A 16,181-nucleotide genomic window follows, 5' to 3' on the forward strand; every position below is an offset into this window, starting at 1 on the left:
AAATATTAATAGAGATTTAGCTACATGAAAATGTTTATATGTAGTGTGCATGCATAAATTTATAAGTACGAAAAACATGGTATAATCATATGATTATTAAAAACTGCCTGTTTCTTAGTTACTCTCAATGCTTCCTGATCATCCTTGAAAACAAATCTCATATTGCCTTCTCTTGGTATACCATCAAAGACTACTTTCTGGTACATGGAATTCCCTAAGGTAGCTTTCAAAGAGCCACGGTGATTAGAAGTCCTTTTATCTACAATCACATGTTTTTTCTGATTCTATATTCTTTTCATGTCTCTCTTTCCCAAGACAAACCAGAGGATAAAACCACTACAGAAATGAGAACAAAAGATCTTAAGAACGTGATAAAATCTTATTCTGGGCTTCATTAATATTTCTTCACGAGTATTAAATGGATGTAAAAGAAAAGGAGTAAGGGACATATAACATTTTCTTGAATACTGGTATCTGGCACGCTCATAATTTTAAACTGTCATATTTGTTTGTGTATTTTAAGATAGTAAATGGCCAAAAAAAAAAAAAAAGCCACCCCAAAACGCACACACAGAAACCAAAGTAAACTTACCAAGCCAACAATTAGCAAAAAATATCTTCCTTCAGGTTCCTGAAAGACTTCAGTGTTTGAGTCTGTAGAAGGTTGGAGGTGATGTTGAGGAAACACTTCTCTCCATATAACCAACTGACCAATTCTTTGTTTTGCTGCTAACGGCAGTAGGCAATAGTGGCGACAGTATATGGCAATATCAATAAGGTCATCCTTAGGCAAATGACTGCAGATCAAATAACCCTTGAATTTAACCACAAAGAACAGAAGTCAACTATGTCATAATATATTTCTAAGAATTTTACAGGTACTTCAGTTAGCTTAAAATATTCCAGTTTCAAATAGAATAAAGACATAGCAAAGATAAATGTTCTTTTTCTGAGGTCAATTAGAGATCAAATATTTATGATAAGTTAAGTCTACCACAGACTTTAGCACAAAGCAAGATGGCCTGAGTAGTATAAACCTGACTATTTGGCAAAGTTAGAAAAGAACTGAATTTTGAGCACGGAAAGTGGAGAAGAGAAGTTACAGTGAGGACAGACTTACTTTTCACTGTGTACCATTCTGTACTGTCTGATTCTTTTTTAGATATGTTTTAAATCATGTTTAAAAATCTTCTTGAAGTGCCAAAACACTTAAATTCATTTGATGCTTAATTTGCTTTGCATGGAAGTCAATGAAATGTTAGAAGATATACTAAAAAGATATATGGTTATGTCTGAGGATAAGAAAAAAAGTGCACTGCTGCAAAAAGAAACCGAGAGAGTATTGCTCTTCTCTCCTACGCACTTGGTTCCTCCATTACTGTTTCTGCTTATACATCTGCAAATGCAATATATGTAATGAATGTAATAATATCAAAAATATTGTATTTGTAAATCTGTAGGTACTGGGCTTTTTTGAAGACCTTAATTTTATGGTAACTACATTCAAAGGAAAAGAGAGAAATGTATTTTTCATGTTTGTAGAAGTTTGAGAAAATTTACTTGAGGTCTCTTTATATGGCAGTTGGACATTTATAAAAATTTCAGCCTTCAACTTACCTTGTAAAATAGAGAAGATCCTAAAATTGTATACAGCCGCCTCATGTCATAGTAGTCCTCAGACTGGGGGAGCAAAACCACAGTGGATTTATATTCTTTGTTTTTCATGATTAAAAAAATCCTAGTAAAGCTATAATAATTAAAAATGGCAATTATATTCTTTAGTAACTGAACTTTTCATAGTGCCTTCTTTAGAAATGAACATACTAGGGTATTAGGGTGAAAAATAATGTGCATATATTTTTGACTGAAAGCGATCTTATTTTTTATTCTTATAAGATACTGTTGATTAGAGACATTTAAGAACAGAACATAAGTGGGGCGCCTGGGTGGCTCAGTCAATTAAGCATTCAGCTCTTGATTTCAGCTCAGGTCATGATCTCATGGTCCATGGATTTGAGCCCTGTGTCAGGCTCTGTGCTGACAGCTCGGAGCCTGAAGCCTACTTTGGATTCTGTGTCTCCCTCTCTCTCTGCCCCTCCCCTGCTCTCTCTCAAAAATAAATAAACATCAAAATAAATAAATACATACATACATACATACATAAAAATTAAATAAATAAGAAGTTTTTTAAGGCAAGGAAAATAAATTTTGTTCATGTCAAAATAGAGATCCAATGCTACGTATTTCAAGATTATTACATGCCCACTTGAAAAATATTTAGAATAATGGCTGATTTACAATATATGAAATCAACATTAAGCCTAAAATCCACTGGCTTTCTTACCAGTTCAGCAAAATCTGCAGACTCTAAGTCACTCAATGCTGTGTCTAGTTCCATCTATGTGGGAAAAAAACAAAAAACAAAAAACAAAAAACCACAACCATTTAACTCGGTTATTGTTTAGTAATGGCCTCATAAAAGTGCTTAATAATTACTTGAAGAATTGAATAAGTATCTTTCTCCTTTGTGATATTTAAGAAATGTCCGAAAATAGAACATGTTGTTTTAAGCTTTGCAATTACATGGAAAAAAATTATTTAACATATTGTCATTTTTCAATTAAATCTCAATTATTACAAAATGAACTTCACTCTGTATTCAATGCAAAATAACTTATGAAAGCAATTAAAAAATTGCTTTCTAGTTTTGAATTAGGAAATTTTTGAACCTATCAAAATTCTTACAGGAAAATAACCCATCTTAATGTACCCAATCTATTTTGAGGTTTTTTTTTCCCCCTTTATTGCTGTATATTTCTCAACAGTTAGATCCCCGGAAAATAAACATTCTTCCCTGTCTCTTTCCTAAGTTCTATATAAAAGGACTTTTAATCTTTATTTATGGATTAAAACATGAAGAAAAGTGTTCCCCTGGAACCTGGCACAGTTTAGCTTCCCTACAGGGTTATTAGAAAAATCTTACTTCGGATTTAGCTTTTGTTTCTATGGAAATTTCCCGAACTCTTTCATGTGTTTGTTCTTCCATGAAACATTCAAAATTTAAAAACAGAATAAATTTAATCTGTAGTTTAATCTGTAATACATATATATAAATTGAAAACTAGGCAGTTAAAGCTTGTGGCATAAATGCGATTTGTGGAAAAGAATCCTTTTTTTTCCTTTTCCTTTTCTTTTTAAAGGCCAAGGCACTCTCTGCAGGACTATTTCACAAACTGTGTCTTACTGAGATGACAAAAGCTTTGGAAACATTAGTCATGCCTTTCAATACTTTTCACACTCTATGACTTATTACTCATTTGTGACCTGCATTTTTCTGTATCTAGCAAATATTTCATGTACTCCTTTTTGTGGCTTTGGTGCTCTTGTAAAAAATAATAGACAACAAGAAAAGTACTCACTTGTTAATTCTGATCTCACAAATATTAATGCTTCCAGGTTGCTATTCCTGCTACTGAACTCTGTAGGCTAACGTACAAGGTTACAATAATTGTTTCTTCACATTCCTTAAGAGAACAAAGTATCTACTCTCTTAATTATTCCAGTGTACCTTAAGAAAAATGACATTAAAAAAAAAAAAAAAAAACATCTGGGGCGCCTGGGTGGCTCAGTCGGTTGAGCGTCTGACTTCAGCTCAGGTCATGATCTCGCAGTTCATGAGTTTGAGCCCCACGTTGGGCTCTGTGCTGACAGCTCAGAGCCTGAAGCCTGTTTCAGATTCTGTGTCTCCCTCTCTCTGCCCCTTCCCCGCTCATGCTGTCTCTCTCTGTCTCTCAAAAATGAATAAAGGTTAAAAAAAAAATTTTTTTTTTAAAAAGAACATCTGATAAACAAACAAAAGCAAGTCACACCATATAATTATGATTTCTGAGAAGTATTACAAATTTAGAAAATGCTTAAATGTTATAGTAAGATGAGAGAGCTAATTTCTGTTTAGAAAGAAATATTTGTCTAAGTTCACTGTACTGGATCACCTACTTCATCAATCAATGGCTTCAACTCTTACCCACAATCCTGAAAATACAAAAAGGCTAAAAAAGAGAGAAGATAAAAAATTACAAGGCAACTGGTTCTGATTTTTATTTACGACACCCAGGATTACCTTGATTTCCTGTGGAAGTGTGAGCCACCGAACTCCGGGGAGACTGTCTAAAAGCACTGCACTGGAAGCATCATATTGTTGTGCGTACAAACTGGCACTGGAATGCAGTTTAGTAGGCTGAAGTGCTCTTTGAAAGAACAAGATGAAAAAATGATCCAGACGAGGAACATTCTCAACCTGGCAAAAGGCACTGAAGAAACAACAGCTGTAAGTCAGAAAAACATATGGAAATAGTGGTCATCTTTTGTATGTCCCTAGGAGAGTGGATCTTTCCCACATACATAGGCTCTCTTCCTTCCTCCTCTCCCTTATGAAGAATTACTGCTTGGGGCGCCTGGGTGGCTCGGTCGGTTAAGCATCTGACTTCAGCTCAGGTCACGATCTCGCGGTCCGTGAGTTCGAGCCCCGCGTTGGGCTCTGGGCTGATGGCTCAGAGCCTGGAGCCTGCTTCCGATTCTGTGTCTCCCTCTCTCTCTGCCCCTCCCCGTTCATGCTCTGTGTCTGTCTCATAAATAAATAAAAACGTTAAAAAAAAATTAAAAAAAAATAAAAAGAATTACTGCTATAATGTTATTGCACCGAAAACCTACTTTCAAATGCACTGAACAGATGGTATTATGGAAGAACCACAGGGCTAACACAAGCGGTATATCTACAACAAAATGGACTGAAGTAACCTTTTTGTAAAAAAATGTAAGTTGCTTTTACCTTATCTCTTAACCATTTAACCTCTCAGTATCTTTCAGGCAGGATGGAATAATAAAGAAATTTTGAGCTTTGTAATAGAACATATTTGTCTTTGAATCTTATCATTGCTTTTACCAGGTAGTTATCTCAGGAAAAGTTCTTTGAACTTTTGTTTCCAACTCTAAAAATGGGGATAATACAATCTGACTTGCATGCAAAGTACTTAGTACTTTATTTATTTATTTATTTATTATACTTATTGCTTACTGAACACAGTAAGCACATAATTAGCCTAAGTTATTTTTCCCCTCTTCACTAATGTAGGCAACACTACTGAAGAACCAAAAAAGAGATAGAGAGACACACACACTAAACACTTGACTTTAGTTATGTAAAAATAATAGAGCATTGCCTGCAACTATTCATTGGAATAGCCTGCTTGATAACACAATAGCTAGTATATGTACCATTAATACATCAGAATAATATTCATGGATTCATTCAACAAATTGCTTGAGTGCCAACTATGTTCTAGGCACTATTCTCATTGCTGGAGGTACCGCAGTAAAAATATCAAGACAAAAGACAAGGTCTCTGCTTCTGTGGAGCTCATGTTCTAATGGAGAAAGACAACTAATGAACAAAGAGTAAAAACATGAGCTTGTACAAAGAGATATACAGAGAACAAGATCATGTGAATGGGTGATGTAACTGGTTGGTTATTTTACATCAAAAGTTGGGGAAGAGTCTTTGAGAATGGACATTTAGCTGAGATCCCAATGTCAAGAAGATCTAGGGACAGAAAAGAGCGCAAAAGCCCTAGTGTGGAACAAGTGTGGCCAGGGTGTCTACAGACCAGCCAGAGGGGAAATGTGGTTTGAGATCTGAAATCAGAAAGATATGTAGGAGCCACATTATAATGTAAAAAGACTGCTTTAACCGCATTTGGAATTTTTTTTTTAATAAACATAGTTTATTGTCAAACTGGTTTCCATACAACACCTAGTGCTCATCCCAACAGGTGCCCTCCTAAATGCCCATCACCCACTTTCCCCTCTCCCCCACTCCCCATCAACCCTCAGTTCGTTCTCAGTATTTAAGAGTCTCTTATGGTTTGCCTTCTTCCCTCTCTGTAACTCCCCTACCCCCTTCCTCTCCCCCGTGGTCTTCTGTTAAGTTTCTCAGGATCCACATCAGAGTGAAAACATATGGCATCTGTCTTTCTCTGCCTGACTTATTTCACTTAGCATAATACTTTCCAGTTCCATCCACATTGCTACAAATGGTCAGATTTCATTCTTTCTCATTGTCAAGTAGTATTCCATTGTATATATAAACCACAACTTTTTTATCAATTCGTCAGCTGATGGACATTTAGGCTCTTTCCATAATTTGGCTATTGCTGAAAGTGCTGCTATAAACATTGGGGTACAAGTGCCCCTATGCACCAGAACTCCTGTATCCCTTGGGTAAATTCCTAGCAGTGCTACTGCTGGGTCATAGGGTAGGTCTATTTTTAATTTTCTGAGGAACCTCCACACTGTTTTCCAGAGTGGCTACACCAGTTTGCATTCCCACCAACAGTGCAAGAGGGTTCCCGTTTCTCCACATCCTCTCCAGCATCCACAGTCTCCTGATTTGTTCATTTTAGCCACTGTGACCAGAGTGAGGTGGTATCTCAGTGTGGTTTTGATTTATATTTCCCTGATAAGGAGTGATGTTGAGCATCTTTTCATGTCCTGTTGGTCCTTTGGATGTCTTCTTTAGAAAAGTGTCTATTCGTGTTTTCTGCCCATTTCTTCACTGGATTATTTGTTTTTTGGGTGTGCAGTTTGGAGAGTTCTTTATAAATTTTGGATACTAGCTCTTTGTCTATATGTCATTTGCAAATATCTTTTCCCATTTCATCAGTTGCCTTTTACTTTTATCAATTGTTTCCTTTGCTGTGCAGAAGCTTTTTACCATGAAGAGGTCCCAATAGTTCATTTTTGCGTTTAATTCCCTTGCCTTTGGAGATGTGTCAAGTAAGAAATTGCTGCGGCTGAGGTCAGAGAGGTTTTTTCCTGCTTTCTCCTCTAGAGTTTTGATAGTTTCCTGTCTCACATTCAGGTCCTTCATCCATTTTGAGTTTATTTTTGTGAATGGTGTAAGAAAGTGGTCTAGTTTCATTCTTCCGCATGTTGCTGTCCAGTTCTCCCAGCACCATTTGTTAAAGAGACTGTCTTTTTTCCATTGGATGTTCTTTCCTGCTTTGTCAAAGATTAGTTGGCCATACTTTTGTGGGTCCAATTCCGGAGTCTCTATTCTATTCCATTGGTCTATGTGTCTGTTTTTGTGCCAATACCATACTGTCTTGATGATTACAGCTTTGTAGTAAAGGCTAAAGTCTGGGATGGTGATGCCTCCTGCTTTGGTTTTCTTCTTCAATATTACTTTGGCTATTTGGGGTCTTTTGTGGTTCCATACAAATTTTAGGATTGCTTGTTTCTAGATTCGAGAAGAATGCTGGTGCAATTTTGATGGGGATTACATTGAATGTGTAGATTGCTTTGGGTAGTATTGACATTTAAAAAAATTTTTTTTTTAAATTCACATCCAAATTAGTTAGCATATGGTGCAACAATGATTTCAGGAGTAGATTCCTTAGTGCCCCTTACCCATTTAGCCCATCCCTCTCCCACAACCCTCCAGTAACCCTCAGTTTGTTCTCCATATTTATGAGTCTCTTTTGTTTTGTCCCCCTCCCTATCATTATAATATAATTTTTATATTATTTTTGTTTCCCTTCCCTTATGTTCATCTGTTTTGTCTCTTAAAGTCCTCATATGAGTGAAGTCCTATGAATTTTGTCTTTCTCTGACTAATTTCACTTAGCATAATGCCCTCCAGTTCCATCCACGTAGTTGCAAATGGCAAGGGTTCATTCTTTTTCATTGCCAAGTAATACTCCATTGTATAGATATACCACCTCTTCTTTATCCATTCATCCATTGATGGACATTTGGGCTCTTTCCATACTTTGGCTATTGTTGATAGTGGAGTATTGACATTTTAACAATATTTATTCTTCCAACCCATGAGTATGGAATGTTTTTCCATTTCTTTGTATCTTCTTCAATTTCCTTCATACGTTTTCTTTAGTTTTCAGCATACAGATCTTTTACATCTTTGGTTAGGTTTATTCCTAGGTATTTTATGAATCTTGGTGCAATTGTGAATGGGATCAGCTTCTTTATTTGTCTTTCTGTTGCTTCATTATTGGTGTATAAAAATACAACTGATTTTGTACATTAATTTAGTATCCTACAACTTTGCTGAATTCATGTATCAGTTCTAGCAGACTTTTGGTGGAGTCTATCAGGTTTTCCATGTATAGTATCATGTCATCTGCAAAAAGTGAAAGGCTTGACTTCATCTTTGTCAATTATGATGCCTTTGATTTCCTTTTGTTGTCTGATGGCTGATGCTAGAACTTCCAACACTACGTTAAACAACAGCGGTGAGAGTGGACATCCTGTTGTGTTCCTGACCTCAGGGGGAAAGCTCTCAGTTTTTCCCCATTGAGGATGATATTAGCTGTGGGCTTTTCATAAATGGCTTTTATGATGTTTAAGTATGTTCCTTCTATCCCGACTTTCTCGAGGGTCTTCATTAAGAAAGAATGCTGAATTTTTCAAATGCTTTTTCTGCATTGATTGACAGGATCACATGGCTCTTATCTTTTCTTTTATTAATGTGATGTATCAAATTGATTGATTTGCGAATATTGACCCAGCCCTGCAGCCCAGGAATGAATCCCACTTGATCATGGTGAATAATTCTTTTTATATGCTGTTGAATTCAATTTGCTAGTATCTTGTTGAGAATTTTTGCATCCATATTCATCAGGGATATTGGCCTGTAGTTCCAAAACTCAAACGGGAAGTACTTCCAAAACTCAAGTACTTCCAAAACTCAAATGGGAAGAAACAAAATTTTAACAGACCCATAACTAGTGAAGAAATTGAATCAGTTATCAAACATCTTCCAAATAAGAGTCCAGGACCAGATGGCTTCCCTGGGGAATTCTACCAGATATCTAAAGCAGAGATAATACCTTTCCTTCTCAAGTTGCTCCAAAAAATAGAAAGGGAAGGAAAACGTCCCGACTCATTCTATGAAGCCAGCATTACTTTGATTCCCAAACCAGACAGAGACCAAGCAAAAAAAGAGAACTACAGGCCAATATCCCTGGAAATTTATTAAAGTGGCAAGAATGGAGATTGTTATAGCAGTGAGAGATGGTGGTGGCTGTACAAGGTGATAGTGAGGATGGAGAGAAATGAATGGATTTGAGATATGTTTTGGAGACAGACTATTTAGAGTCTGCTGATAGTTTTGCTAGGAATACTGGAGGAAATCTATCTTTAATATGATCACAATACTAAACTTTTTTTTTTTTTTTGGAGAGAGAGCATGAGTAGGGGAGGGGTAAAAGGAGAGGAAGAGAGAGAATCTTAAGCAGGCTCCACACCCAGCACGGAGTCCAATGCAGGGCTTGATCTCATGACCATGAGATCATGACCCAAGCAGAAATCAAGAGTCAGAGATTTAACCCACTGAGCCACAAAGGTGCCCCTAAACTTGTTAATACATAATCACTTTTCTGTGGCTCACAGGAACTAAACAGCTCACAACTTAAAAAAATAAAAAAATTAACTCTTTGGACTTCTTAATCTTTTCATAATTTTTCATAATGGGCCTTTAATATCTTTCATAATTAGAAAAAACCTTATTAAAAATTACTACAAAATGACTATTAACAACATCTTGGATCCATACTGCTTCTTGGTTGTAAGAACTCAATGGATCGTCACATTCATTATCTTAGTTTGTCTTTCCAATTCTCACTAGAACAAGAAGAAACTAAAATTCGCTGCCAATTTGGTAATACTTCCAAGTAAAAGAAAGCTAAATTTCAAAATGAAATTCACAGAAATGAAGAGTCCCTCTGCTCATAACCTCGTCCATTTGGAATTTGCAGAACAACCCCAAATGATTGTCTTAAGTTATGAAATTCATCTCAGGAATTTAATCTTTAATTATCTCTGTTTTTATGAAAACATGAAGCTTCAGTTAAGGTAAAACATAGCACGGTTTGCTACCCAGTGTAAATTTAAGGAAGTAGTTTACAACCATATCCTTACTGTTCATTGGTTAAAAGTTTCCTTATTAGTAAAAGTTAAAAACAATGTTGGTGGCTGCTTGGCCTTTTGTAGTTCACACATTTGGAAAAGTCTCACCAGTAATTAGGTTTGAGAGGGATGTGTCTCCTAAGAGGCTTGTTGAGGAGAATTCTGTACACTACACAGTCCCAATGTCACAGAAAGTTATTTCAGGCTGCTTTGAGAACAGTGGTAACAAAGATCCATAAGAGATAAACAGAGAGCCAATACCACTGTGGTTTGGAAAGACATATAAACTGTTTTGGATCTTTATACTTATATACTCTTAAGGCTTTGAAAGCAAAGGTATCATTTTAGCTCTCTGAAGTACTGGAACTTAGAAAATATCCCACAAACAGAAAAATCTTTTTTTCATCCATAATTTCATGTGTTCAAATCCTGAAGTTACCTCAAATTGCCTCCTTTAGATCAAGAAAGATGCATCATATTTTACTGTAATGTTAAAAAAACAAGAAGCAGGAAAATAGGCATAACATGAGCCCACACATATTTTAAAAGGGAATATATATACTGTATTCATATTGTATAGGAAACATATGACACACATGAAACTAAATATCTTTACTGTGTCATTTATATATTTTAATAGTGCTTTTTTTTTAATTTAAAAATTGGCTTAAGAAAGAAGAATCACATTTTAGGACAGTGCATTTGACACTGGTCTTATAATGAGAGAACAACACAACTTAAAATCTTCTTACTCCTTTTTGTATTTGTTTTGAAGAAATGCCCTTATATTTGCTTCTATAGAAATATATCAAGTCAGAATATAATTATGGTTTTATCACTATTTTACTTTATTTTGTTAAACTAACATGAGACCAAAAATGAAAAAGCAATGAATAGATCAAGTGAAAAAGTGCCTAGAACTGTAAAATGAAGCCAGTAATAAAAGATGAGAAAATCAGAGAAAGAAAGAAAAAAACAAAACAAAACAAATAACTAACTTGCCAAACAAGGAAAAGTATTAAATGCAAAAGGTGATTTGGAATCCTGTGCTTAAACTTGAGGTTCATTTTTTTAGGAGCACTGGTATCTTTATTATTTTTAATATTATTTTTTATTAAGTTATTTTAATTCCAGTATAGTTAACACTCTTTTATATTAATTTCAGGTATGCAATATAGTGATACGACACTTTCCTACATCACCCAGTGCTTATCACAGCAAGTGCACTCCTTAATCCCAGTCATCTATTTTACCCATCCTCCCACCTCCCTTCCCTCTGATAACCATCAGTTTGTTCTCTATGGTTAAAAGTTTTTTTTTTTTAAACAAACAAACAAAAAACTTGAGATTCAATTCATACTTACCTATCTAAAGAACCATACATAAATGTTAAGGTTTGGGCAACATCTTTTATCATACTCCTTAGCTGAGGGAGAGGAACTCTAAAAAGAAGAAAAATACATTTGTTCATTTATAACATAACCAAGTGATACATATCTAAAAGAAGCAGAACATCGTTCCATTTTATATATAAGGAATGTGAAAAGTCTGTGTCAACTGCGAGTATGGCTGTGTAAAATGGTTCACTGAATTAGCAACTGAAGACTCTGATATCTAGACTTGGAGTTCTAGCATGGGTCAAGTAAGGACTTTTATATCACTACCTACGTGGAAATTGTTTATACCTCCTTAGGGTTCGGTTTCCTCATGTATAAAATGGGGGAATAATCACTAAGCCCTTCTCAGGTTCATTTTGAGGGTTAAATTGATGCATATAAAGTAGTGCAGTATCTGAGCTCAGAAAAAAATGCTAAATTCTTGACACTTTCCAGTGTTACCCAGATCTCAACCGAACCTCCAACTTCTGTGACAAAAGACACCCCTAAACAAATGGGAGAAGGGAAAGAGAGTAGAGGAAAGAAATGGAATTAAATGTTTTCTTGGTAGCCTGATAAAAATTCTACAAAGTAGATCTGATTATTGCTATTATAGCAGTGGGTAAACTGAGGTCCAAGAAGTTAAGCAACTTGTACAAGGACTTAAAGGGAGTAGAACCTGCCTGTGGACATCCATCTTCTTAGCTCTAAAGTTACTCTCTCTACTACCTCACAATGACTTCCTGGTTGGGTCCCCACTATTCACTGCAGCCATCACAGGAAGATGATCTCCCCTCTGAAAACACATGTTCCTGGATTATACACCTGACCTGATCTTCTGTGGGGTGGCACTTTTCTCATTTTGCTCGTAAAAGGCATAGTGGCAAAGAAGGAAATGCATAGACTGGCATTTAAGACAAATGAGAGAAAAATCCCAGGCCTGCCACTTCCATTACAAACCACATGCACAGTGTTAGAGATACAAAGACCTATTAATTGACACTGAGGAGGTGCTTGTGCATGATCTCTCATACTCTATTTCTCAGTTTGAACAAAGTAGAATAATTCCTATCTTGCATGGCTATGTGAAACAAGATGGGATGAGGAAAAGAATCTGGTACAGAGTAGAATAAAGGGGATCTTCAAATTCATTCTAATTTATCAAACCAAGTTCCCCAGGATAGGAATGACTAATATTTAGGGTAGACACTTTCTATCCCCATCACCCAGTAATAAAGACTGGGAAATTGGCTAGAGCAGCACAACCTTAATTCAGAGCTCAGCTCAGCTGGGACAGCCTTTTTTTTTTTTTTTTTGGCTTCAGGGTAAAACCTTGCCTGGAAACTGTCTCTATCTGCATAATTAATTTGGCTGATAGCATCAGAATGTGGCTGAGCAGCCTCTGCTCAGTTCCTTAGCAGGGCCTTCCTTTTCCCTGTGTCTGTCTACACTACCTTCAGCTTACCATTGTATTTTCTGTTTTCTTTCTTTTGCTGTTTGGGCCACTATAAAAGTCTAAGCATAATTATTTTATCCTAAAGTAATTTATAATAAGTGTTCTCCAATTCCTGTAAACCCATACTTTCAAAACAACTCAGTTTTTTCATAATCCGACCCATTGACATAAGGCAGTATTCTAGCAGGGTTCATCATAGTCTCTTTTGAGTCAGAAAAATACAAATTAGCTGGTTAAGGGAGTCACCATGCAGTATATGTCACAGCACCATTATCCTTCAAGTTAAACATTTTGAAACACACAGGAAATACATGGAGACAAATGAAAATGAAAACACAATGGTCAAAATCTTGGGGATGCAGCAAAGGCTGTTCTAGGAGGGAAATTTATAGCAATACAGGCCTACTTTGATAACTAAAAAAGTATCAAATAACAACCTAACCTTACATCCTAAAGGAACTAGAAAAAGAAGAACAAAGCCCGAAGTCAACAGAAGGAAAAAAAAAAATAAAGACTAGAACAGAAATAAATGAAATTAAAAAATTTTTTGAATCATACATTCATGACAGATCATATAACCTTTTGTCCAAAATTAGACATGTTTAAAGCACAATCATTTGGATAATTTTTCACGATAGTCTCCTTTGGAGTTCCTGTTTGTGGTATGAAAACATGTCAACAGATTGTTCACTACTCTTCCTCTCAAGAGGTAGAGCTTAATTGCCCTTCCCTTGAGTGTGGGCTGGACTTAGCAACTTACTCCTAACAAATAGTATATAGTGGAAATGACTGCATCATTTATAAGACTAAGTCAGCTTCCCCTCTTTCTCTGTTTTGGAGAAATCTATTTCTCCATAACTTGCTTTGGGGGAAGCCAGCTGACATGTGAGGACATTCCAACAGCTCTACAGGAGAGACCCATTTGGCAAGGAACGAAGGTCTCTCAACAATGGCTATGTGTGTAAGCCATCTTGGAAGCAGATGCTCTAGCTTCAGTTTAGCCTTCAAATAACTGTATCCCTGGACAACATTTTGACTGCAAACTCAAGACAGATCCTGAGTCAGAACTACCCAGCTAAGTCGTTCATGAATTCCTGACTCACAGGGACACCTATGAGATAATAAATGTCTGCTGTTTTAAGTCCCTAAATTTTGGTGTAATTTGTTACCTAGGAATAGATAACTAATACACTGTTATATAATGAAAGAAATCTTGTTAACAAAATCATCAATAATAGAAAATAGTCATATTCATGTCTAGAGTAGCTGTATAATGCATTTTTTTGAGGTCTACTTTTTTCTTCCTTGGGAAGCATAAGGCAACACCAAAAGAAAAGTTATCTAAACTAGTATTCTCTAACGTTGTGTCAGTCACATAATATAGTATTTATTTTGATATTTGATTACTATTTGGTAGATAATATATGATAGTTCTATGCACCAAAAGGTTAAAACTAAAATGTGTTAATAGTTTAATAGAAGTTGTCCATTTTTTTTTTTTTAAAAAGCAGGGAAGAATCTAAATTACAAGTTTTAAAAAATCATTGAACAGGGACATAAGACTAGTCTAACAATAATTAAAAACCTCTCCTTGGGGGCAGTTCTCCATATTCCTACCCCATCCCCCCCCCCCCCCCCCAGCTTTTAATGTCTTATGACATTAGGGAAGCAATGTAGTTTCAGAAATAATTCAGAAAGACTCTCCTTCAATTTCCAATTCTGCTTCTTGTTAGTTTTGTGATCTTTAGCAAGTTATTTAATCTTCTCTTGGTTTCACTTTCCTCATTTATAAAACGGGGCCAGAGATCATGACGTACATCTGGAGCTGATTTTGAAGATTAAATGAGATTAATGAATGTAAAATACCTAACGTAGTCCCTGGGTTCACATTCTACTCATAAACATCAATCCAGCTCTTATGTCCAACTATAAAAATAATATATACATTAAAATTAAAAGTTAAGAAGGTGAAAATAATAATATAAAACATACCATTAGAGAAGTCACTTTAAAGTTAAATATTCATTACAGTTGACCTTTGAACAATGCAGAGGTTAGGAGTCCCTACACCCCAGGCAATTGAAAATCAGGTATAAATTTTAACTTCCCCAAAACTTAAATAATAGCCTACTGTTGACTGGAAGCCTTATGATAACAGTTAATTAACACATATCTTGTATGTATTATATACTGTATTCTTACAATAAAGCAAGCTAGAGGAAAGAAAATGTTATTAAGAAAATCATAAGAAGAGAAATTGATACCATAAGTTTGTATCATCTGTTTACAAGATGAATCATCTGTCAGTACCTACATCAATACGGTCTTATGCGATACAGAACACTGTAGATTTACACATATTACTAACACTAGACACCCAAAATGAAAAGATGTTAAAAAGAAATTCATATTTATTTACAGACAACTTATGTGTTGATAATGAAGAAAGAGCAATATGATTTCTTTATGGTAGCCTAGTATAATTGATAGTATTACTTCATGGTAGCCTAGCCTATAGACTAGAGTAAATCATTAAAAATTTTTTAGGGCACACTGTATTATATTCATAACACAATACTGGAAACACTGCTGCAGAAAAGCAAAAAGCAAAGTTATAAAGCAGTAAGAAAACTAACACGTTATTAATTTTATATTAAATATCAATCATCTTATGCCTCTATAAGGATAGACTATTCCCTTCCACAGAAATCTTGCACACGATGTTCTACAAGATGAATACTTATACAACGATGATGATGATACAGTTCTTGCTGTACAATTATTAGATTTTTGCAAATATTGATTTGCACGAAGACACACAAATGCACAACAGATAAGTTTATTAACTGTATGGCATAATGATTATCTACTATTCATTAAGTGGAAGTGGATCATCATAAAGGTCTTCATCCTCCTCATCTTCATATTGAATAGGCGGAGAAGGAGGAGGAAGAGGAGGGGTTGGTCTTGCTGTCTCAGGAGTGGCATAAGCAGATGTGGAGGTGCAAGGGGAGGCGGGAGAGGCAGGCACACTTGGTGTAACTTTACAGAAATATATCGTAATTTCTTTCTGACTTTTCTGCTTTTTCGTTTCTCTAAAAATATTCCTATATGTTATCAAAACTTCTTCCACCATTTGCTTTATTATTAGTGCCCATATCATAGAAGGGTTTGTGTCATAAAAGAGGTCAAAAGCAGTCCTGAATAATTAGAACGTTACGGCCGGATTGTCTACTGTCAATTTGTTTGCTGGCACTGGATGTGGCCATGTGTGGAGATGGCACATCTCCATTAAGTCATCTTCTGTTCATTCCTCAGGTGTGGTGTCTATTAGCTCTTGAAATTTTGTAAGATCTTTATATTGAAAC

At 35.6% G+C, this 16,181-nt stretch overlaps 1 protein-coding gene across 2 annotated transcripts in view; it reads right to left on the reverse strand.

Moving 5' to 3' along the window:
* The window catches only part of INTU (inturned planar cell polarity protein), an 86,544-nt gene that overhangs the window by 23,879 nt on the left and 46,484 nt on the right, over positions 1-16,181 (reverse strand). Inside the window, exons 7-11 of one of the 2 annotated variants that reach the window (XM_027065760.2) lie at positions 11,346-11,423; positions 4,121-4,325; positions 2,345-2,398; positions 1,618-1,680; positions 593-814 (exon numbers count right to left, since the gene is read on the reverse strand). In XM_027065760.2, the coding sequence (XP_026921561.1) occupies positions 593-814; positions 1,618-1,680; positions 2,345-2,398; positions 4,121-4,325; positions 11,346-11,423 (622 nt within the window). The remainder of the gene's footprint in view (positions 1-592; positions 815-1,617; positions 1,681-2,344; positions 2,399-4,120; positions 4,326-11,345; positions 11,424-16,181) is intronic. The other variant, XM_015086613.3, reaches the window with a different exon arrangement.

Source organism: Acinonyx jubatus, chromosome B1 (genome assembly GCF_027475565.1).
Source record: "Acinonyx jubatus isolate Ajub_Pintada_27869175 chromosome B1, VMU_Ajub_asm_v1.0, whole genome shotgun sequence".
Classification (NCBI taxonomy): domain Eukaryota; kingdom Metazoa; phylum Chordata; class Mammalia; order Carnivora; family Felidae; genus Acinonyx; species Acinonyx jubatus.